This window comes from Artibeus jamaicensis, unplaced genomic scaffold (genome assembly GCF_021234435.1).
Source record: "Artibeus jamaicensis isolate MK-2021 breed Jamaican fruit bat unplaced genomic scaffold, CSHL_Jam_final scaffold_612, whole genome shotgun sequence".
Classification (NCBI taxonomy): Eukaryota; Metazoa; Chordata; class Mammalia; order Chiroptera; family Phyllostomidae; genus Artibeus; species Artibeus jamaicensis.
The window spans coordinates 11,822,989-11,846,166 of NW_026522049.1; the positions used below are offsets into that span (position 1 = coordinate 11,822,989).

Sequence of the window (23,178 nt, forward strand, 5' to 3'; positions counted from 1 at the left end):
AACAGGAATGACTATAATTCAAAACCTTCCCCAGGGCCCTCGGAAAGCAACACCATACACTTTTCTCTCCAAATGATTTCATGAGAGAGAAAGAGCAGCCGTCAGCCCAGAGGGGAAAATGCAGAACCTCGAGCCTCTGAAGGCCCTGCCCAGCCCTTCCTGGAATGTTCTAGCCATCAGGGCATTTTATGTCTGGGAAGAAAATGTGCTTCCCCTGTTGCATTTCATTCCTCACTTCCCAGAAAAGCTGGGAGAGCATCATCGTTTTTTATTGGGGGGGGGGACAAAGTTCAAAGTATTTGGACTATATGCATTTGACCAAAGACAAGAACTCTGAATAAATATTGAACTTCCGTGAAAAGGCTACTTTTTCAGAGACATAGGATCGAAATCTCATCATTCAAGACTGAACACATAAATCAATATATTGTGGATGATGGGGGCTGGGGTTTTCTCACTGTTGGAGACAGGAGGTTACAAATGGTGCAGGTCACCCGGACTGGTGTGGCTCAGTGGGTTGGGCCTTGTCTGGAAAAGCAAAGGGTTGCTGGTTCAATTTCTGGTCAGGGCACACGCCCGGGGTTTTGGGTTGTGGGTTTGGTCCCCGGGTGGTACCCCTATGAGGGGCAACTGATAGATCTTTCTCACATTGATGTTTTTCTCCCTCTCTTTCTCCCTCCTTTTCCCTCTGTCTAAAAAAATTAAAAGTAACTATTTTTTTTTTAACGGTGAAAGTGAGGGAGTGGGGTTTAGAATGAATCCTGGTAGCTTTGGGTTGAAAATGAAATTATCTGTAGAAACACATGGCTTATAATATGTGGAGATACAAGATAGATATAAAAGCAGATACAGGTGCGTGTGGTTCCTCTCTCCACACCCACACACTCGTGCACGTGGTGTTAGTCATCTACTGGTGAACATAACAATGTGCCCCAAAATTTAATGGCTAGAAACAACTAACATTTATGGTCTCCCAGTTTCCATGGGCCAGGCAAAGGGTATATGGCTTAGCGGGGTGCGTCGGACTGCAGGCCTCTCACATGCAAGGATTCAGTCCAGCTATGGGTGGGGCTGTGGTCTTCTTTGGGGGAATAAGACCGGGGGCGATCTGTTTCCGAGCCCCCGCATGGTTGTCAGCTAGATCCAGATCTTCTTAAGGTCCCTGGCCCAATGCCCCCCCTCAGTTCCTTGCCACAGGGGCCTTTTGCAGCCTGGCAGGTGACCTCCATCAGAGTGACGAACGCAAGACCCACGCACTACAGAAGCCACGGGCTCATTATCACTGAAATTCTAAGTGTCATCTCATCCCTTCTGCCCTATTCTGTTCATTAGAAGGAGCCGCTCAGTCCAGCCCACCTGCAAGGGGAGAGGTGAGCATACCTTGCAGATCTGATCGCCAAAACACACGTCAGAAGACACTGGTCTTGGACAAAGGCACTGTCAACTGCAAGATGCCGCTGCCACTAGCAATGCAACCAGATGGCAAACAAGGCCGCCCCACCTGTCAAGGTTCCCCTCCCAGAAAGCCCTGGGGGATCTAGGCTCTCACTCCTTTCTTCTCCTGCCCTAATTCCAGCTCTTCGGCTGCAAATGAGCCTGCAAGGAGTGCAGCCTTGGAACCAGAGACACGCTACCCTGGGCCCTAATAAACGCCAAGATCCGCGTCGGCAGTCTCTTTGTCTGTCTGCCCCCGTCTTCAACCGTGTGACGCTCGGGGTGCCATGCACACTCTGGGCCCTGTGGGTAATAAATGTGTTCTTCAAAGTCCCTGATGGTTTTGCCAAAGCGCATCTTGTAAACATGATAGGGACACAGGGCTGCTCCAGCCACGGCATTCTTCCCGCCGCCCCTCCCCCCCGGGGTCCGGTGGGGGGTGTCTGTGGGGGATTGATATGAGTGATATCATATCACTCCGATATCGTATCGCAGCCAGGCCGAAATGACTGAATCCAGGACGAAGGCAGGGAAAGGGCAAGAAGAGCCAAGGACGCCTTGTTAGGCCAGAGAGTACGGACGTGGTTTGGGGTTTTGCTTTTGACATGGGGACTTATCAAAAGAACACAGAGCCACTTTGAAGGGGCTCCCACCGGCTTTATCAGGGATCATTTGCGCATGAAAAGAAATTATCCCAGTAAAGAACTACAACCCTTCGGCTGAAGTCAGGACCCACAAATCCACTCTGATAGAAACCCATAGGACAAAACACAGGGAGAGCTCTTTCTCCCCATGGCAACTCAGCCGTGGAATGCAGAAGGAATGATGAGAAAATCACCGTTGCGCAACCGTTGAGAATCTTTCTTGAACACTGAAAGGAAAGTCTGAAGAGTAAGAGTACGCTCACCTGATCTCGAAGTCTCTCCCATAGACACTTAGTAATTCCAAAGGGGAAATCAGCAGCTTGGCAGTGGGGCCTGCCGCTGAGCGCCACCTAGAACAAAGTGAGCCTCCCCAGGAAAGGAACAAATATTCACCATGAGCCGCCCAGTCAAATGCATTGAACAAAAATGCCAAAAATGCATGCCCTAAACCTGATCAGGAGGACACCTCAGACAATCCAAATTGAGGGGCATTCTACAAAAGAATTAATCCATACCCTTCAAAAAGGTTAAGGCCACAAATTCAAGACAAGACTGGGAATGGTTCTAGAAGCTACAGAGACTGGACGGTGGAAAGGCCACCCATTTCTCGGCCCCGCCCTCTGAGCCCGCCTTTCCCTCTCTCAGCCCCTCCTCCTGCTCCTGCTCTAGGCCCCTCCTCCTGTTCCTAATCTAGGCCCCACCCACTGCCCCTATCTAGGCTCCTCCCACTGCTCCTTCTCTAGGCCCCGCCCTCTCCACCTGCCTTATTAGTCCTCTCAGACCCACTTTCATTAAGAAACCTGCAAGTGGGCACCTCCCGGGAAACCGTGTGGAAATGAGAAATGCTAGTCCAGCTCCTGAGCAGCTGGGCTCAGGTCCCGCAGCCTCAAAAGTGGGGAACGCCACCTGTCCTACAGCATCTAACATGCTGAGGAGGGTGAAGAGCTTGGAAAACAGTGATGTACCTCTCGTTTTATTAATGTCTATTCTGCCACAGGCAGCTTTTAAACGCCACCGTCACAGGCTGGCCCCAGTCTCCTTGTCTGGCATCTGAGACCCCTCGGGGGAGGGGCACTGGCTTCACCTCTTGTCTCCAAACCCGGAGGGGGCTTCACGGAGTGCCCAGCGCCAGCCCCTGTTGGTGGCCCCCCCTGGCAAGTGCCCCAGCTGGCGGCTCCAGCCCCACCCAGGCTCCCCCCACTTCTCTCTGCTTCTCCAAAAACCCATTATTTTTTTCTAATGAGAAAGCTAGCGTGTGACTAACACAACTTCCCTGGGGGAGAAAAGCACTTTGCTTTGGTATTAATGATTGATTTTTTTTTTTTAAGTTTCCTTAAAGAGGAATATCCTCAGTTCAGAATTCCAAGCTACTGCTGAGTCTCCACAGATGTTCTAGAATCTTCTGGGGATAAATAAGAGAGAGATAAATAAGAGGCACTCTTATTGATACATCATGCCCTGACAGAGTTCCAGCCTCTGATCAAATGTCCCCTCTTCAGGGTGGCTCTCACCCCATCCCTGCTTCCTATCCTTCATACACTTCATTCTACTGTCCCCCTCTTCCCTCCCCTCTCTCCTCCCACAAAAGCCCTGTTCGGTTCTCTGCTGTATCCCCAGAGGTGCCTGGCAAAGTGGAGGGGGGCCTTATAACCGCAAAGACTCAATCATGGAATAAACAGCCTGAAGGCAGCATTGCCAGGCCTGCTCGGCACTTATCAAACACGCTGCCATCAGCCTGTCCCTTGGCCCTGCACACAGAGCAGAAGGGAGGTCACCCAGTGGGCGGAGGAGCCTGGGGCTCCTATGTGGGAGGCTGGCGAGGCAGGAGCACCCCCTCTGCAGGGACTTTAGGCCTTGTACCTGCAGGGGACTCCGTGAACTTGTGAGGGTGGACAAAGCGGAGGCAGGCAGGAAGACTGGCGTGTGGCCTGGGCAGAGATGTTGGAGGTGTGGGCTGGCATGGCGGAGATGAGGTGGGGGAGCAGGTGGGAGGGATTTGGTGGGGGCAGAGGGGCCGGCTGGGGACCCGGTACCCATGACAACCAAGGAAAGGGAGCACCCCAGTAATGACCCTTGGGTTTCTGGCTGGCGGAACTGGGTGGCTGGGGCTTCAGTTGGTGGAGGTGGGGCAGCTCAGGACCAGGTGTGGGGAGGAAAGTCAAGCCCTCGGTGTCGGTAGAGGACCAGAGGCTGCAGGCGCCTGCAGGCGGTGCGGGCGCAGCAGAGGCGTCTCATCGCAGGTAGTGGCACATGTTTGGGACTCAGTGTATAAGTAACATCTAAAGTCGTGAGAATCATCCTGGCCTGGTGGCTCAGTTGTTTGAACTGTTGTCCTATGTACTAAGAGGTTATGGGTTCGATTCCTGGTCAGGGCACATACCTAGGTTGTGGGTTTGACTGAGGCATGTACGGGAGGCAACCAATAGATGTTTCTCTGTTTCTCTCTCTCTCTCCTACACCTTAAAATCAATAGGATTGCTGATGAGAGACTCTGCAGATATAAGAAGAGAAAGGTGGCTGGGAACTGAGCCCCAAGGAGCAGAGAACAGTGCTGTGGAAGAAAAAGGTCAGGGGGGTGGAAGACAGACACAGGGTCGCGGGCACCTCCATGGCGCCTCTGCCAAGGACCGAGTGTCCGTGAGGGGCTACGCCAGGTTGTGGAGGGAGGTCAGAGGGCACTGCGTTGGGGCTGCCAGATCTTTTTTATTTTTTTAAGAAAGGAAAAAAGAAGCATCTGCTTCAAACAGGACCTGTTAACCTCTGTGCAGGCCGGGCGTTGGTCACCCACATGCTCCTTGCCCTGTTATTCCCTGGGACATGAGGACAGCCAGAAACAAATCCTGGGAGAAGCACCCTGTGACTGAGAGCCACAAGGAGTTGGGAGAATTTGGCCTTTTGGAAATTGTCCACATGGATGGGGGTGGCCCTACCAGTAGGGGGTGGAGGAGGGAGGGGGTGCTGCAGGGAGTCAGCCTGGGGAAGGCCAGGGCTGGGGATGGGTCACAGGGAAGGGGGAAGGGAAGAGCAGTGGGTGGGGCTCGGATGATGGGCGTGGCTTCGGGCCTGGGCAGTTGCTGCCCTGGGGCATTGGCTTCCTAACAGAACAGCTGGTTCCCTGCTGGGCAAGTCTCTGTTTACTCAGTGGCCTTGTTTCTAGGGCCAAAATTAACAGCAAAGCCCACAGCGAAATGACTGTGGACCAGTTTAGCCAGAAGAAGCCACTTGTCTCATGTGTCTATTTTGAGCAGATGCCTCACACCCATCATGCTGCCGAGGCATGAGGCCCACACGGGGACTTGGTTTGACTCTTTCCCAAGAAGAACTGCTGCTGTTATTCACGAAGGCGGGGGCGCAGGTGGGAGTCTTGGCTTCTGGCTCCTATGGAATGCCCTGGGGATGGGGAACTCTGGCTGATGTCCCGCACAGTGGCAGGTAGCTGTGGGTCCCCACACACCTGGATCTGCCCTTGTCTGTCTGCTGTCCGCACCTGTGGGGGCTGGGGCGGCACCTGGCCACTCACATAACGCAAAGGACAGGGAGCCCCAGGCTGGGGACAACGGTTCGGCTGCCCTTCACAATTACAAAAAAGACCGTATTTTTTCACTATATTTGTAGAAATAAAGTTGCAGTGGACTGTCAGGGTCCCCCCAGATTCTTATGTTGAAATCCTAACTCCCAATGTGAGGTGTTACAGAACAGACCCAAGGGGGAGTACGATATACTATTACCGGAAAGGACCCCCCACTAGGTTCACTATGCCCGCTGGCAAAGGAAAGACATCTCTCAATGCCAGAGATTTGTGAAAAGAAAAGGAAATGTTTATTTAAAGCTATACAGACTTAGACTAGTGACTTAACGTCTTCATTAAAATATTACAGCCCTTTATGATACCCACAGACACAGTCCTTCCTTCTCCCTCTGCCCTGGTCTGGGGACCGTATCTCAGGAAAAGAAGCTGAAGTCTGTGATTTGGGCTCCCAGCACCATCAGCTGTGTCGCCACCATGATCTCCAGTTAATCCAGGGCCAAGTGGCACCTTCTCATGGCCCACCAGCAAGACTCCTTTCACCCCTTTTCTTCCAGGCAAAGTCTCTCCTGCTTCCTAAGCCATGTGGCAAAAGGGAGCACCCCAAAGCAACATGATCCTCACTCTCGCCAAAGCCGTGGGGTCCCCACTCTGCCAAAGCCGAGTGGTTCTCCCCTCGCATGGTTGCTGCATCTGGGCTTAAATCCCTGCACCAATCTTCCTCTGCAGTCTCATTTCCAACTCCTCCTACAATCAGTTACACCTGCCAGCATTGCTGTATTCTTCTGGGTTTACTGGGCTGCCACAGTGAGTCTGGGCAGGCGTGGCCCTGTGGCATGGAGCCAATCTTCTCCAAGCTCTCACGCAGGCGCTGTAACCAGGGGGAGCTGCCTCCCGGTAATATCTTGGGTGGAAGTCACTCCCATCCCCCTGGCTCAAAGCATGGCCACAGCTATTTAACGTATCTATGAAACCAGTTAAACATTATAAACATGTTAAATGACCATGCCAGAGGTTAGCTGCAAGGCTGTGGCTGTACAAAATAGCCCTGTGCGGTCCTTTTTCATGTGTCCCTTCCCCCAACTCAAACCTGTGGGGAGGGGGAGGGACAAGGACATCCTATATATTTTTCTAATATTTCCTGGACACCTTGAGTTCTGGACCCCATTCCAAATCCCTGTTTGGGGACCCCTCTTGGCTGCACCATGTTACAAGGGTGTTAGGAGGCGGGGGCTTTGAGAGGTGCTTAGGTCAGGAGGGTGGAGCCCCCACCAGTGGGATTACTGCCCTTATCAACAGGACTTCAGAGAGTCCCCTTGCCCCCTCCACCTCCTGCTGGCACCAGAAGGAAATGGCCGGGGGAGCTGCTGTCACCAGACACCAGACTTCCCAGCTCCTTGATCTTGGACTTCCAGCCTCGAGAATAGTGAGAAATAAATTGGTTCAGCCCTGGCTGGTGTGGCTCAGTGGACTGAGTGCGGGCCTGCGAACCAAAGGGTCGCCAGTTTGATTCCCAGTCAGGGCACATGTCCCCAGTGCCAGGGTTTTGGGCCAGACCCCCAGTAGGGGGTGTGCGAGAGGCATCCACACATTGATGTTTCTCTCCCTCTCTTTCTCCTTCCCTTCCCCTCTCTTTAAAAATAAATAAATAAAATCTTTTTTTAAAAGTGTGTTGTTCATAGATCACCCGGTCTACGCTATTCTCTTAACGGCAGCTCAAACGGACCGAGAGAAAGTCCTTTCAGTATTCAGTACATGCATTTCACCAGAATTGTCTGGGTGTTGTTCGAATTGCACACAGGCCTACTTGTTCGGGGGCTGGTCTTTCTCAATGCAGTCAAATCACCTACGAGACTGTCTTAACTCAAGGTGGTGCTACTACTCCTCAGGGCTGGGGCCTGCCAGGATGGCCTCTGACACCCCCCCTCCCATGAGTGAGGGGCTGCTGACCTTTGGGTAAAATGCAGGGTGGTGATTGGCCCCAAGCAAGGGCTAAGAGTCAATTAGGAGAGGAAAAAAGGCAAGACAAAAAAAAAAAAAAGAAGGCAGGCCACTTCAGAGCCATCTAGATACCATACTCTGTAATTATACAGCACGGCCAGCCTCCCAGGTAGCAGCAGGGCTGAGGCTACTGCATCTTCAATATTTGCTCCTTGGTTTTTTTGTTTTTTTTTTTAACATTGGGAGGCAAGATATCCAGAGCTCACACATGAAATAGGCCAGTCATAAAAGGACAAATCGCGTCCGATGCCAGGTACCTGAGGTTCACCAAGGAGGGGAAAGAGTTACATATCATGAAAACTGCAAAACTGTCCTGTCCGCTGGGGCCACCAGGGTGGGGAAGGCGCACCTGCCGGAGGGCGGTGGGGCAGACCCAGAGGCCGATGGAGCTCAGTGGGCTGCAGGTGGCCCTCACCTGCCCGCCAATCTGTCCGCCAGGGGGAGGGGCTGGAACCGCCACCAATCCAGCCACAGATTCTTTTATTTAAGGACCAAGGGCAGTCCCGGCTGAGTAGCTTGGTTGGTTAGAACATTGGCCCAATTTGCCATGGTTGCTGGTTTGATGCCCGGTCGGGGCACATGCAAGAATCAGCCAATGAATGGGTACATAAGTGGGACAACAAATCTCTCTCTCAATCTCTCTCTTTCTCAAAGCAATTTAAACACACACACAAGTAGCACAGTCCTTCAATTTCGCTTCGAAGGCATCGACATCTAAATCAAACCGGAAGGCTAGCTGGTGGCCCACTTGGTTGAGAGTCCGGAGCCTTTGTCCCACCCTCTCAGCTGCTGGTCTTTGCAGGCGGCCGGGCACTGCCACTCCCACGCATCTGTTGCCTATGACTTCTTTTCCACTTACAGGCAACGCATGGAGGTCTGTTGCTGCATCTTTTGAACTAAGTGAAAAACTGGAAACCTCCCATTTGTCTACAACGGGGGTTTGGCGGGGGGACTGGTTAAAACAATTATGATGTAGCAAATCACCAGCTCTGCAACTATTTAAAAGACTAAAATAGAACTACAGCTTCTAAAGGGTGACTATGTCTATTAGTAGTTGAAGAAAATGACTTGGAGTGGGATGTTTCTGCATGACCCGGCTTTACAAGAGCAAACCTTGATATGCGCAGGCCTGGAGCATACAGGCTAAGTCGTACCTTTCAAGGCCCTAAAATGGGGCCATTGGGATGCACCAATCTGAGAGCATAGGGGAAGATGGAAAACTGCTTTTTGCCCCAATAAAGACTTCAAAAAACTGCATTCGGGCCATGGCTGGCGTGACTCAAACGCCATCCCATAACCAAAAGGTTATGCGTTGAATCCCCAGTAGGGGGCTCACACCAGAGACAAAGGATGGAAGCTACTCTCTCATATCAATGTTTCTCCCTGTTCCTCTCTGTCTAGAAGCAATGAAAATATGTCTTCGGGTGAAGATTAAAAACAACAACAATGACAACGACAAAACACATTTGGCAGGACTTTGAAGATTTACTATAAAGAAGCATGTGAAATATCTCATTACTTAGTTTTTTTATATTGAGTGCATGTGGAAATATTATTAAGATATCAAATTAAATAAGTTATAGAATTGAATTCACTTACCTGCATTTACTGTTTTTTAAAGATTTTATTGGTTTATTTTTAGAGAGAGGGTAAGGAGGGAGAGAGAAAGAAACATCATGTGTGGTTGCCTCGTGTGCGCCCCCTACTGGGGACCTGGTTTGCAATCCAGTCATGTGCCCTGACTTGGAATTGAACCAGGGATTCTTTGGTTTCCCGGCCGGCACTCAATCCACTTAGCCACAACAGCCAGGGCTCTGTATTTACTCTTCTGAATGCAGCTCTGGCGAGAGAAATGGCATCTGCGGTGCCCGTGGAGAGAGGCCACCTGCCAGTTCAGCCTTACCTATACCTTGGGGCATATCAAGCATAACCAGGCCTTGGAAAACAAGGATACAGGACGTGCTGTCCTTGCCGAGTTTATGGGGAAGGACACACCAGGTGGGGTAGGAGCCAGAAGCGGGGGTGGGGGGTGGGGAGGAGAGACACGCAGCATCAAGAAGACCGGGGTCTGCGGGGGCAGGGAGCTCGGTGAGCTGCCGTTAGCTTATTTCCTTAGCATTGTAAACGCATTTTTCCCCCCAACTGGATGTCAATGGAAGACACAGTTTCTAGGAAATAGCGGGATAAATTCCAGCTGGTGCCGTCTGAGCAGCTGTGTAGGTCGGGGTTCCCCGGACTAAACTTAATATCAGAGCTGGGAAGAGAGGGTCCTGGCGTGTGTCCACCGCTCAGATCCCTCCGCACACCAACGCAACAGGCTAGGACGGTCTTTTTAGAGACGTGTTAAGTCACTGAACCCTATTCACGTCCAGGGCATGAAAGGCATTTCGGGGGCGGGGGACTGGACCCCTTATTTCCCTGGGTGAAGCCTTCTACTCTCCCAGGTCCAGAATTTACACACACACACACACACACACGCACATGCACACACACACACATTATAGGACATCTTAAAAACACTCTCAATCAAAGCACAAGAGAATTTTCTAAAAATACCTAATACCCCCAGAGGATTATAAATTAATAGAAAGTGTGCTTTGTGCTCACTCGGTTCAGAAGAAAGATGACTAGCCACGGAAAATGCCCCCTGTCTTTCTGTCGCTGGTCCAGATTCACTTCGCAAAGCAAGGAAATGAGGTTGCAAGGAGCCAGACCCAACCAGTGTTGACACTGGTCCCAGAAATGGACCGATGACACCTTCAACACTGGCTGATGTGTCCAGTGTTCTGGGGGCCTAAAATACACTGCAGGGAGTGGTTGATTCATGCTACAAATATTGCTGCAAATGCCATGAATGAAAACCGCTGTCAGCCCCGGCTGAGTAGTTCAGTCGGTCAGAGCGTCGGCCCGATACACCAAGGCTGTGAGTCCCATCCCCCCTCAGGGCACAAGCAGGAATCAACCAAGCAGTCTATCAGTAAGTGGAGCAACACACCAATGTTTCCTTCCCTCCCTCCCTCTTCCTCTCTCTCTAAAAGCAACAAATAAAGAAATTAAAACTGCTGTTAGTTTGCAAAGTGTTATTTGGTGCACATTCCAGAAGAGAATCCTTCCGTAAAATCAAACCGGTATGATTTACGTCTGCCCCCAGAAGGGCTGGTCCCCTGTCCTAATTCCTCCCTCCGTCTGTCACTCAGAAAGAGCAAATTTGTCTCGTCTTCTCCACACCGGACCCTCCTTCATTCCTGTCTCTGCTCCTGACCAGTCCATGGTCAACCATGAACAATTCCTATAAATATTTTCTTTCTCCCTCCCTCCGTTCCACCCCTGCTATTTCTGCTAACTTTTCTGCTTAAGGATTAAAGAAAAGATATAATTTCTGGTAACAAAAAGAAAACGTGCTGGTTATAGAAAAGTATCAAAGTGAAAGAAGAGGAAGAAGAAGAAGAATCCTCAGAAATTAGCTTAAAATAACGGTAGCATTTCAAAGTATTCCTAGGCTTTGGTCTAGGACTAGATCGTGTGTGTGAGATGAAAAATACGGTCTTCTGCACATTGCCATTACACAGTCCCTGCCATCGTAGGGGTGACACATTGTCGTTCGTCCTGTGGCTGGACCACAGTCCACACACCCAATACTCCATATCGGATGCTCGGACGGTGCCCTGAGTCTCCCAGTAGTAACGGCGCTGTGTGAGTCTCGGCCTCCCGCAGACCCCGAGACGTGGCGTTTCTTGACTTTGGCATATATTCCTGAACTGCCTTCTAGAACCCAGTTCCCACTCCCACCAGCAGTGACAGGGAAGTGGGACTTCCCTTCATGACCTGGTGTGGCATAACCTGTCTTTTTCTTGTTTTTAAATCTTCACCTGAGGATATGTTTATTGAGTTTCGAGAGAGAGAAAGGACAAGAGAGAGAGAGAGGGAAAGGGACATTGACAGGTTGCTTCCTGTACATGCCCTGACCAGGGACCAAACCCACAACCCAGGCATGTGTCCCGACCAGGGATCGAACCAGTGACTTTTCTGTGCATGGGAACCAACTGAGCCACCAGCCAGAGTTCCCTGAGTTGTTGTTCTTGTTTTTATCCTCCCCCACGGACATTTTTTATTGCTCCAGAGAGTGAGGAAGGAAGAGAGAGAAACATTGATTTGTGGCCTCCATGTGCACCTCGGCGGGGGATCGAACCTGCAACCTTTCAGTTATGGGACAATGTTCCAGCCAACTGAGCCACATCAGCCAGGGCCCTGAGGTTTTAATTTGTAGTTAAAAATGATCAGCGGGTAAAGACCGACAGGTACAAACACCTCCCTCCCTAAGGACTGCTGAGTTTTCTAGGCTTCTCAGGCACACACTCCATCCAGGGAACAAAGGAACGGAGGTCAGGTGCTGAGGGAAGGCAGGCCAGGGGGTCCAGCCCTGCAGCCGGGCAGTTAGGAGTCCCCAGGGACCCTCAACTTATTGGAGCCCAGCAGCGGCCCAGCTCCTAGCGGGTGTCCCCTCAGGGAATCATGCTGGCGTCCTCTTAGCTGTGCATGGGTCCAATGGCCACCCCCAGAGGGCCCTGTCCAGCTGGCCTCAGCAGGTGAGGAGCCAGAGGCCTCAGTCTGTAAGAGCCAAGTCTGAGCTTACCTGCTGTGGTGGCGGAGCAGGGAGGGTGCAGCGTAGCCTCCTCCTTGGCTGGAGCAGGAAGCTGGCCGGGGAGGACCCTCTCCTTAAGAGGAGCCCACGTGTGTAGCATGTGAGAGGCTGTGTCCGGCCCTCGTGATCCCAGTGAGGGCACGGCCCCGTGACTTGCCTCCCAGGCCACAGAAGGAAAGCAGGCCCCATGTGGCATCCCATGAAAGCTGCCTTGGGGTCTGAGGGGGAAGGGGGAGCGGGAACTTCGCCTTTGAAGTGACCCGCCCCCTCCTCCTTTCCCCTGCTGGAAATGTCAGCGAGGTTTGCATAATTGAGACAATTGAACATAACCGCCCTTCAGAAGCCCCTATTCAGGGCTGCTGGTTGGGGGACCCCGGAAGGCCAACTCTTGACAGTAATCTCCCCTGATCCTTTTTCAAGTCGCCCAAGGCTGGGCCAGAGAGCAAGGTGAAGAACGAGTGAATAATACCGCGTGAGTCGCACCTGACTCTTGATTCTGGGTGCTTTGAACCCCCACTGCCCCCACTCCACCAGCAAGCAGCCCGCAGACCCCACAAATACAGCCTCACAGCCTGCTGTGCTGGGAACTCTGTAGCAACATGCACAGTCATTCTGGCTCTCAGTGACTAGCAGGAGAGAAACCCCTCTGAATTCTGAAATTCTCCTCTGTATCATGCTCTGTGCGGGGGCGGTGAGGCCACCCCACACCAAAACTTGGCAGGTTTGATTCCCGGTCAGGACACATGCCCAGGTTGCGGGTTTGTTCCCCAGTCCGGGTTTGAACGGGAGGCAACCAATCAATGTTTCTCTCTCACATGGATGTCTATGGCTCTCTCTCCCTCCCTTCCCCTCTCCCTAAAATCAACGAACACAGCCTCCTTCATGTATTAGCTGGCATCCATTTATAAAGTGAAGCTTCACTTTATAAAGTGGTTCCCTTGCCTCATCTCATCTCATCCCAAGGCATTTCTGGGTTTCTGGGTGTCAGTATGGATTCATGGGCTGACGCACACGTGATGCCTTTCAATCCAAAGCGGTGATTTTCCTCACTGTCGTGCAAAGTGTCCTGATTGGCGTCCTCCTGGCTTGCCACCGGGCATCCAGCACTGCCTTGCTGTCTGCAATGGACGGATGTTTTGAGTTTATCTGGTACATTTCTTGCCCTAGACCTGGATATTTCTCAGCTCTTTCTCCAAGGAGCCTGGGTTCCTGTGGATGGGCAATGATCTTAGAAACCAGTACCTGGCCCTGGCGGGTGTGGCTCAGTGGATTGAGCGCAGGCCTGTAAACCAAAGGGTCGTCAGTTCGATTCCCCGTCAAGGCACATGCCTGGGTTGCCGGCCAGGTCCCCGGTGGGGAACACATGAAAAACAACCACATATGAATGTTTCTCTCACTCTCTTTCTCTCTCCTCTCCCTTCTCTGCAAATAAATAAACAAAATTTTTAAAGAAGAAAAAAAAGGGAAACTAGTCTCTGTTTCTGAATGGAATTGTTTTCAGGCCTCTTCAGGAGGCAAAACTATGAGGCTACATGTGTGCGTGTGCACATATATAATAACACAGTAATCATATACAATATAATAATTATATATAACATATACAAGACAATTTATCGTGAGCTTACACTGATAACTCCAACTCAAATTTAGAAACTCAGCCAATTGCATACATTTGAAAACGAAGTAGCATTGACTTAGGAATGACTCAATGGGCGGGATCTCTGAAATAAAGAGGTGGAAGATGTAGATTAAAAATACTTTTCTGGTGCCTTGGTCGGGTGGCGTTGTTCTGTGCAGCAAAAAGGTTGTGGCTTCAGGGTGCAAAGAGGAGGCAACCAATTGATGTTTCTCTCTCTCTTTCCCCCTCCCTCCCTTCCCCCTTCTCTCCATATAAAATCAATAAACATATCCTTGGGTAAGGATTTAAATCTGTGGATAGATAGATAGATAGATATTTGTAAATTAAACTCCTATTTCATTGAACAATGCCTTCATGAATGAAGAAAGCCAGAGAGGGATATAAAATCTTTGCTCTAGCTGTCAAAGATAACCATAAACAGGAGAAAATGGGGAAGTAGATGATGAGGCCGACACCTATAGGCCTATAGGTGCCTTTACTCACCACAAACTTGGCCTCTAGTTCTCCGTAACTCCCTCCCTACGTGACAGAAAAACAAAGTAGGTTTTCTCACTGGGGGCAAGTAACATGCTCAGCCATGTGGAACGCAGGCTTGGGAAATTCTCTCCTCTGTCCGAAAGCTAAAGGGTGCGCCTGGTGACCGTTGGGGCCAAGGTGGCTAAACATGCTGGTCGCTCTCCCACGGGTTCCCGGCCCCGTCCATAATTTCGTATTGGCAGCAGTCTTTTGTGAAGGAAAAGGGGCTCTGTAATAAACCTGACAAGCCCAGGGAGGGAAGGTCACCCCACAGGGTGATCTGATAAAAAAAATTCTTAACTGGGCAGGTAACCCCTGGTGGGTGGGTGGTCATGCCCCAGGCGCAGAACTTCTATGGTGAAAGGTTTCTCTTGGCCTTAAGCAAGCCCTTATCTGCTGACTTGGAGCAAATAGGCTAACGCACCTTTTTTAAAGCTCTCTCAAGGGAGTACGTGACCTTGGTGATCTTGTAAACTACAGGCGTAGAGATCCCCCCCGCTCCACACACCCGCCTTGTTCTTTCCTTCACATCTCTTCCTGAGTTCTCCCCTTAATTTTGAATGCATAAACGTAAGCAAAACACTGCCATTCTCTGGAGCATTTGAAATCTCGCTTCCTGGCATGTCACCAGCTCGGCGCCAGTAAAAACCTCGTGAAAATTCTCTGCAGGTTTAGACGTTTTTACATTAACGTTGTTCACACGGCCTCGTTCCAGTGCACAGGGCCCCAGGCTGGCCAGAGCGAGAGCTATTAACGTGGCTCATCGCTGGTCACCGTGGAGGGTTCGGGCTCCGCGGGACCTCGTGTTGCAATGTTGGCAGATGACTTGAGCTAGGATAACAAGCACATGGGAGGAAAAAACCCTGCCAAACATGGAGTGCTTTTCAGTTTCCAGAATAATCTCTACAATGAAAATAGAGCCAGTGACTCTGCGATGGAAACAATCGGTTGTGTCAAGGCTTTGTAGGAGTCCTACCCCGGTATGAAGGTCAAGAACTGGCTGCCTTGGCTGGGTAGATCAGTTGGTTAGAGCATCATCCTGATGTGCCAAGGTTGCAAGGTTGTGGGTTCGATCCCCGGTCAGGGCACATGCAAGAATCAACCAATGAATGCTTCAATAAGTAAAACAAGAAATCGATGTTTCTCTGGCTTTCTCTCTCAAATCTCTATTTAAAAAAAAAAAAAAGAAAGAAAAAAGAACTGGTGTGGCAAGTCTGTCCAAAGGAGGGCAGTAGCCTGGTCTGCTGAAGCTTCTGGAAGTTCCAAGGCGAGAGCATTATGGGAGCTGGTTTTCCTTCTCACCAAATTCCTGACATCTCGTTAATTTGCACGTACGAAGCCTCAGTGAGTGAGTCACTGTGCTGGAATCTACAAAAGTCTGACCGTGACATTCTGCCCTCTGGTGGGACCTAGCAGGGGACTTCCAAATTCCAAACCCTGTGCTAATGCTTCTGAAATCTTAACTCTGGATCGATGGCTAGTCTCCCAAAATGTGGGTCCAATTACAAGAAAGTCAACTTGACCTTTTCTCTCTTTAAGCTGTCTGTGTTCTTGAGCCCTGGCCCGTGTGGCTCGGTGGGTTGGAGCAGAATGGTTGGTACAACCGAAAGATCGTGGGTTTGATTCCCGGTCAGGGAGCATGCCTGGGTTGCGGGGTCAGTCCCCAGTTGGGGGCGTGCTGCCTTGGGCCAGGAGGTCACCTCTGCACTGTGGACTGAGATGGAGCTCTGGCCTGAGGGTCAGGGAGGGAATCCCGTCTAGAGGCTCTGCCCAGAGGATAAGTCGAACTGCAAGGGGCTAGAGAGCCTGTCGCAAGAACTGTTAGTACGATTGTCACATCCTGTGCTTTTACTCTTCAGCTCTGTCCAAGTAAAAGGTTCTGGCCACTGAGGCTCTCGCTGTTTACTGTGATCGGGCAAAAGGACCCCATAGGCCGCCCTCTGGGCCTGCTCTGTCCGCAGCCCACCTGGTGAGCCCCGAGTCCTGCCGGCTCAGCTCTCTGCTGCCCCCACCTGGCCGCTCCAGAACTAACCTGCCCTCCAGCGGTCCTTTGCTGTAACTCATTTGCCAACTTCCTAAAAATACAGGACAAGGCTATTCCACTGTTTTGGACCTCCACAAATGGCAACTTTTGAATGGTTCACCCTAACAGGCTGGCAGTGTGTTTCATTAGGAGTATATGGGCAAAAAGAAGTAAAAGACGTTGTGTGTAAGGAGAGGAGCAACTGAGCCGACAGAGAGCAGTGGCAGAAAACTCAGGGTGTCTGACTGGTGTTGTGTGGAGGAGGGTGGGGGGAGGGGGAGAGGGTGGGTCCAGGGAGGTGAGTGTGTCTGTGTGTGTGTGTGTGTGTGTGGCAGGGAGAGGACACTTGGGAACACCAATGACTTTCACACCCCAACCCCAGGCTCGGCCCATCTCGCTCCTGTCCGCTTGCCTGGGCGTTTAGTCCATCTCTTTATTACTTGCCCTACACTCTAAAATAATGGCTTGTCCCCAAAATGTAAATCGCTGAAATGCCTCTCCGCTCCCAGCATAACCCAAAGTGATGCTCTTGGCAGGCTTAGCGCTCGGGCCCGCTCTCCCGGGTTCAAGGGTTTATGCACAGGCATTAATCACATGAAAGCAGATATTAAAGGGCATTAGCCCCGCCAGCTGCCGCCCCACGTCCGGGCCATCGCGTGGATTACCCTGCACAGCACCCTCACCCCCTGCCCGGAACTGCGCCGCGTGGTGCAGCCAGGGCGCAGGCGGCTGGGAGCAGCCCTAGCAGGCGACTTCTCGGCTCAGCCTCGCTGACCCGCTCTTCTGCGCCATCTGGCACCTGCCCAGTCCATCCATTTCTTTTACATGCTACTCAGAGCGCTCTAATCCTGCCTTAGAGTGGTCGGTGGTTACTCAGCAAAATGAACACCCCCCCAAACCTCCAGCCACGCCCCTTTGCTGGTAGCCATGATCCCCGATAATTGCAAAGCACGTTTACTTCCGAGGGCCTGGGCCGTGGCAGCTACAGAACCCCTCCTGGCTGCAGACCTCCCGGTTTTTCCCAGGGGACAGCGACCCCAAGAGCAGGCGCATCGCGCTGGTTTTGTTGTCGATCCTACTCAGATAGTCTCTAACCACAGGGGAGGAGGCGACCGCGTGAATCAGGACAAAATACAGAAGATGAACAAAGACCACACCAGCAAGTGCTGTGCGCAGGCCAAGCCTGTCCCAGGCCTCGTCTCCATGCAAGCTCCCCCCAGGACCGGGGCACTGACTCCTGCATTCTTCAGTGTTCACTGAGAGCTGGCAGACAGAGGCGAGCCAAACCCGGGTCCCTGGGGCTAGCGGTCTAGGGGCGCTGAGGATGAATAGACAGGTAAATTCATCGTATAAAGTGGCGATCTCCCCAGTGAGGGTAATAAGAAGGGAGGGACCAGTGGGAGGGGCTTGTTTAGAAGGACATGGCCTCAGTGAGGGACCGAGGGAGCCACGTGGCTGTCTGGGAAGAGCGAAGGCTGGGGACCCCCTGGCTCCATGCTGAGCAACCCCCCATGGGCAGAGCAGGCCCACCCGAGTTCAGCAGGTCCATCATTTCAGAATCTCAGTGTCCTCACATGAAGGACTTGGCCTGGTTCTGAGAATCTTACACTGTCTAGGCCCCAAACACAGGGAAAGATTGGGATCTCATCTTTGGAAGCAAACAGTGACAGATCCCTAGGTAGGCACACGCAGTTCTGTATACAGGAGCGCAGTGCGGGACACGTGGCCCCACGCCAGCCCTCTGTCTGCAGCCCTGCTGAATGACCCGCCCCACGCGGCTGCAGGGCATGGCGTGGGGGATCGGTGCATGCCTGGGGGACAGAGGCAGCCCCTCCGTTCTCACGGGGCCAATTCCTGCTCCAGCTCCTGCGCCACCTTCTACACGAAGTGGTAAGAGCAGAGACGCCCCACTGAGCCCAGGAGGCTCACTCAGGGATCGGGTGTGCAGAGGTCCGGAGTGACCCGGCCCTCACCTCCGGAACCAAGCAGCGGTCACCGCAGAAGGGTGAGGCCTGTCCAGACTCCCCACGCTCAGAGGGTCATAAAGTGAAGCATTGGGAACAGCGAGTGTAGGCTTCAAATCAGCTCCCATTTTTGCAAGACCCTGCCTGGGGTTGCAGGGGGAGGGGGCAGGGCCGTCTGGGCTCCTTCCCCACAATTTGCTCTGAGTCTTAGGAGCCGCCCGACCCTCCCCAGGTGCTTCGAGGTGGTTCGGATCCTCACCGAGGGTCTCGCAAAGCCCACATGGTGCTCCCCCAAACACGTGAGGGAGAACAAAGAGTGAGCCAAGGGTCGGAAGGGGCGGAGAGCTGAGGGGGCGGAATCATCAAACACCAAAGGCCAGAACTTCTGGGGGGGTGGATGTGCTGCGCGTGGTCAGAGGATCTGACCGTTTCTTGACCCCGAACTCGCTGGGTGTGGTCTGCGAAGGTGGCAGCAGGCAGACGATGACAAATGACGCTCACAGCAGCAGGAGAGGGGGACCACCTCCAGAGAGGGGGCCGGAAGCCACCCCCCGAAGGAAGAACACCCCACCCGCCCCATATGCAGAGGGTGGGCCGCACTCCCCACCGCAGAGCTGCAGGCCAGGGTCCCTCTGTCCTTCTGTCCCTCTGCCCGCAGGCCACCCAGCAAAGTGCACTCACCTTCTGCGACCCGGATGTGGAGCTCTTGAGCGAACCCCGCTTGAAAGAGCTGCTCATCTTCCGCTGGGGACCCATGGCCCTGCCTCCTGCGCCCTTGGGTGGGGAGAAACAGAGCCCCCACGGGGCGGCCCACTGGGCTGGGGGAGCCTGGGGCGGGGAGCCTTCAACAAGGCCGAGGAGGAGCTGGGTCGACCCCTGGGGCCCGACTCCCGCTGCTCGCCCGGATCCTGGTCCTTCTATAACATCTGCAATCAGCCTTAATCCCTCCGGCCCCCAAAGGTTTATAGGGGGCAGATTTAGCAAATGGCGATTGAAAGTAAATCTACTTTGAGACAAAGTGGTGGCTGCCCAGGGTGGTCAAGTGGGAGGATTTGGGTCTTGACGGAGGCACCTCTCCGGGGTGGAGAGCCCCCACATTGGGCCTCTGAGCCCCCTGGTGCCCGCTGTTAGGGGGGCCCCTGAAACATTCTTTTGAAGAGTAGGCGCTCTGAGGGTGGGCCTGGCTGGGGAGGCCAGGGACGAGGCTCTGGCAAGGGCCTGGCATGTTCGGGGTGCCAGCATCTATATATATATTTAACTTTATTCATTGATTTTTAGAGAGGGGGGAAGGAAGGGAGAAAGAGAGGGCAAGAAGTAACAGAATGAGAGAAGCAACATGGATCGGATGCTTCTTGCAGCCCCCAACCCAAGCATGAGCCCTGACTGGGAATCGAACCAGCCACCGTCTGGTTTGCAGGATGATGGGCCCACCCCACTGAGCCACACCGGTCAGGGCTGTGTGTGTGTGTGTGTGTGTGTGTGTGTATGTATGTATGTGTGTGTATATATATATATATATATATATATATATATATATATAATATTTTTAAATAAAAATAAAACTTTTATTTTATAAATAAAGCGTGGCTGCCCAGGTTCCCAGAGTTGTGTGAGAGGACCCTGTTCTGGGCATTTCACCTCCGTCTGCGCCCTGTTTTCAGAAGGGACCGTTTTCCTTGGCCCTGCCTGGGGGTTCCACACCCAGAGGCCTTATGGTTTGACCTCTCTGTGCAGCACACTTTGTACTCCTCCGGGACAGGCGAGGGAAGTCGCCTGGTGGTGAAGGAGTTGCTCTGGAGATTTAAGGGCGTATTAGGCTGACTCGCAACTATTTCTGCTTTCATTGTGTTTCCCCAGGGCTTTTCTGGGGTCAGCAGGTGCAGTTCAGCTGGGTGTCATTAGCCTCCTGCTGAAGGAAGCTAGGTGTCAGCTCTCCCTGCTCTGCTGAGTCAAGGCCAAAGTCAAGGTAAAGTTCTATTGAAGATAAAAGAGTTCGGTGATCGACCATTCGTGTCTGCCCTCAATAGGGTGTATTGCTCGGCTGTGGGTTCATCATGTCTGGCATCCACAACAGGCCCCCCACTCCTGATTTTCACTAAAGACACTGATTTTGCCCCTGATGCATCTGCCTCGGCTCTTCCTCTCTGTGTCCTTCTAGCTGTCTGTTGTGTTCTCTTTCTGCCTCTTCGTCTCTCTCTCCTTTTCTCTCTTTCCATCTGCCCCTTAAAAGTGGAAACATTAGTTGTCAGGATGCAGAAAATCTTTGCTGGCTTGGGACCAATGATGAAAAAAAGCTGAAGGTAGCAGCACCCAGAGGAAGGTCAAGGTCCAGGGGAGAGTTTTGCAGGGAAGTTTTTCCTCTGGCTGGAAGCCAGCTGCCTCTAACAGCGAATGGCCCAGGAACCTCTTGCAAAAAAGGACCGGGGACATCTCAGGTCATCAAACATTGCCATTACAAACCTGCACTCGCTGCATGTCTCCAGGCCCCAAAGAGTGGCAAGAATTAACTTCACACAAAGCCCAAATGTTATTACTCTTGCCCATTCCCAGGCTTAAGCGTCCTGCATTTTGCAGTGCCCTAAATCAGGATTAAAGGCAAGGGTGCGGGGCCAGGTCAGAACTGAGCCCTCACACAGAAGCTAGAGATCATTACCTGTAAGCAGAGAGCAACCCAAGAGGGCAGGGGGGCTTAGGTGTCCCCAAGGCCCATCTGGCCACCCACCTGCCCCTGTGTCTATGGGTCAAGTGGCAGGTGGCCTTGCTCTGAGGGCTCAGGCGTATCCCCCATTGAACTCATTTCTCATTTGCCCCAACAGGTGCTCCTGCTTCTGATGGGACCAAGTGAGGTGTAAGAGGCCACATGCTTCTCATGAGCGTTTTTAAAACACTTTAAAATTTTTTTTAATTGTTGTTCAAGTAGTTTTCTGTCTTTTACTCCCATCTCAGCCCATCCCACCCAGCCCTCCCCACTTCCCTTCCATTTCCACCCCTCCCCCAGTTTTTGTCCATGTGTCTTCTATACTTGTTCCTGTTATGAGCATTTTATAACACAGTCCCGATGTGAGGAGCCACCCATGGGCGATCTCGGGGCTCCCATCGCTCCTGGTACTTTATCACATCTTCCCAAATGTCCAAGCACAGACTCATTCTGCAAAGTGGGGAGCAGGGGCCTGTTTCCCTGACTTCACAGAGGGCGGGGAAGCTGGTGTCACGTCTCCCAGAGACACGTAAGGAAGACCTGTCGGAGAGTTGCACTCACACCCCAGGCTCTTCTCTGCCTTCTAGTCGCTCCCACCCCTCTTCCATCTTTTCTTTTAGAACCCTCTCTTTGGGCCAAAGCAAGAGCACCAGCCCTCGGTGAATGGAAGACCCAGGGGTCAGCCTGCCTGGCATCCTAAGGGGGCAGCAGCAGGGACCATTCGCCTGGGTGGTGATTCTCTCCAGTTCCTGCCGCCGAGGTCCCTGGAGGAGGGCACCCATTCTCCGATGGCCTTGCCCAGGACCCCGTCTCTGAGGCACTTTGGTTATGTTATTCCACCGCTTCCTACTTGTTCTGCTTCTGCTGGAAAATCTGATGGTCATTTTGGGGGTTCTCCCCTGTATGGGATGAACCCCCTTTTTCTTGCTGCTTTTAAGATCCTCTCTTTGCCTCTTACTTTCGAACTGTCTCTTAGTTTGATTATGATGTGCTTCAGTGTAGACCCCTTTGATTTATCCTAGTTAGAGTCTTTTGAGATTTTTGAATTGAAATATTCATTTCCTACCTCAGGTGTGGAAAGTTTGGGCCATTATTATTATTATTATTATTATTATTATTATTATTTTGAACCTCACTTGAGGATATATTCATTGATTTTTAGAGAAAGGAAAAGAGAAAGAGAAACGTTGACATGAAAGAGAAACCTTGATCAGTTGCCTCTTACACACTCACCAACCAGGGATTGAACCCACAGCCTTTTGATGTACTGGACAGTGCTCCAGCCAACTGAGCACCTGGCCAGGGCTGGCCATTATTTCGTCTAATAAACTCTCTGCCCCTTTCTTTCCCTCTTCTCCTCGGCTCCCCCAATGTGAATGCTGGTCCACTTGATGGTGTCCTATATGTCCTTTAGGCTTTTCCTGCTTCCCTTCATTCTTCTCTTTCTTTTCATTCCTTTGACTCTAATTTCAGACGAGATCGGGTGTGTTCACGGTGGTGTGGTTGTAGACTTACTCTATATTTCAAACGGCCTGTCTTTTCGAGTTCGCTAATTCTTTCTTCTGCTTGATCAAGTCTGTTGCCCATTCCCTCCAGCGAAAATTTTCAACCCAGTTATTTTATTCTTTAGCTCCAAAATTTCCAGTTGGTTCCTTTTCATCATTTCTCTGTGTTGGTATTCTCATTTTGTTCATGCATGGTTTTCCTGGTTTTGTTTAGCTGTTGGCCTGAGTTCTGCATTGCGTTTAAGATGGTTATTTTGAATGTTTGTCAGGTAATTCATAGATCTCTGGGAGTTTTTTGTTTGTTTGGTTTGTTTTTCTTGTTTGTTTGCTTTTAGGATCAGTTTCTGGAGATTTACTTTGTTCCTTTGATTGGGTCATGTTTCCTGGTTTCTTTGTGTGCCTTGCTTTATCCCGTTGTGTTTTGTGCATTTGACAGACCAGTCATGCCTCCCTGTCTTTAGGGGCTGCATCGTCCAGGGGAGGACCCTCGCCAGTCAGCCTAAGGATTCCTAGGGCCTCTCAAATCCTTTGTAAGGGCGGGTCCTTTCTGGGTTTGTGTGTGTGTTTCGCTCATGAGATAGGTTTG

The 23,178-nt window shown here is 51.7% G+C and overlaps 1 protein-coding gene across 3 annotated transcripts in view; it reads right to left on the bottom strand.

The window, feature by feature from the left end:
- Window positions 1-19,263, bottom strand: part of TRPM1 (transient receptor potential cation channel subfamily M member 1) — a 72,652-nt gene extending 53,389 nt beyond the window's left edge. For all 3 annotated transcript variants that reach the window (XM_053658932.1, XM_037145888.2, XM_053658931.1), the window contains exon 1: window positions 19,071-19,263. In XM_053658932.1, coding sequence (XP_053514907.1) covers window positions 19,071-19,145 — 75 coding nt within the window. In that variant the 5' untranslated portion in view covers window positions 19,146-19,263. The remainder of the gene's footprint in view (window positions 1-19,070) is intronic.
- Between the last annotated feature and the right edge of the window lie 3,915 nt (window positions 19,264-23,178).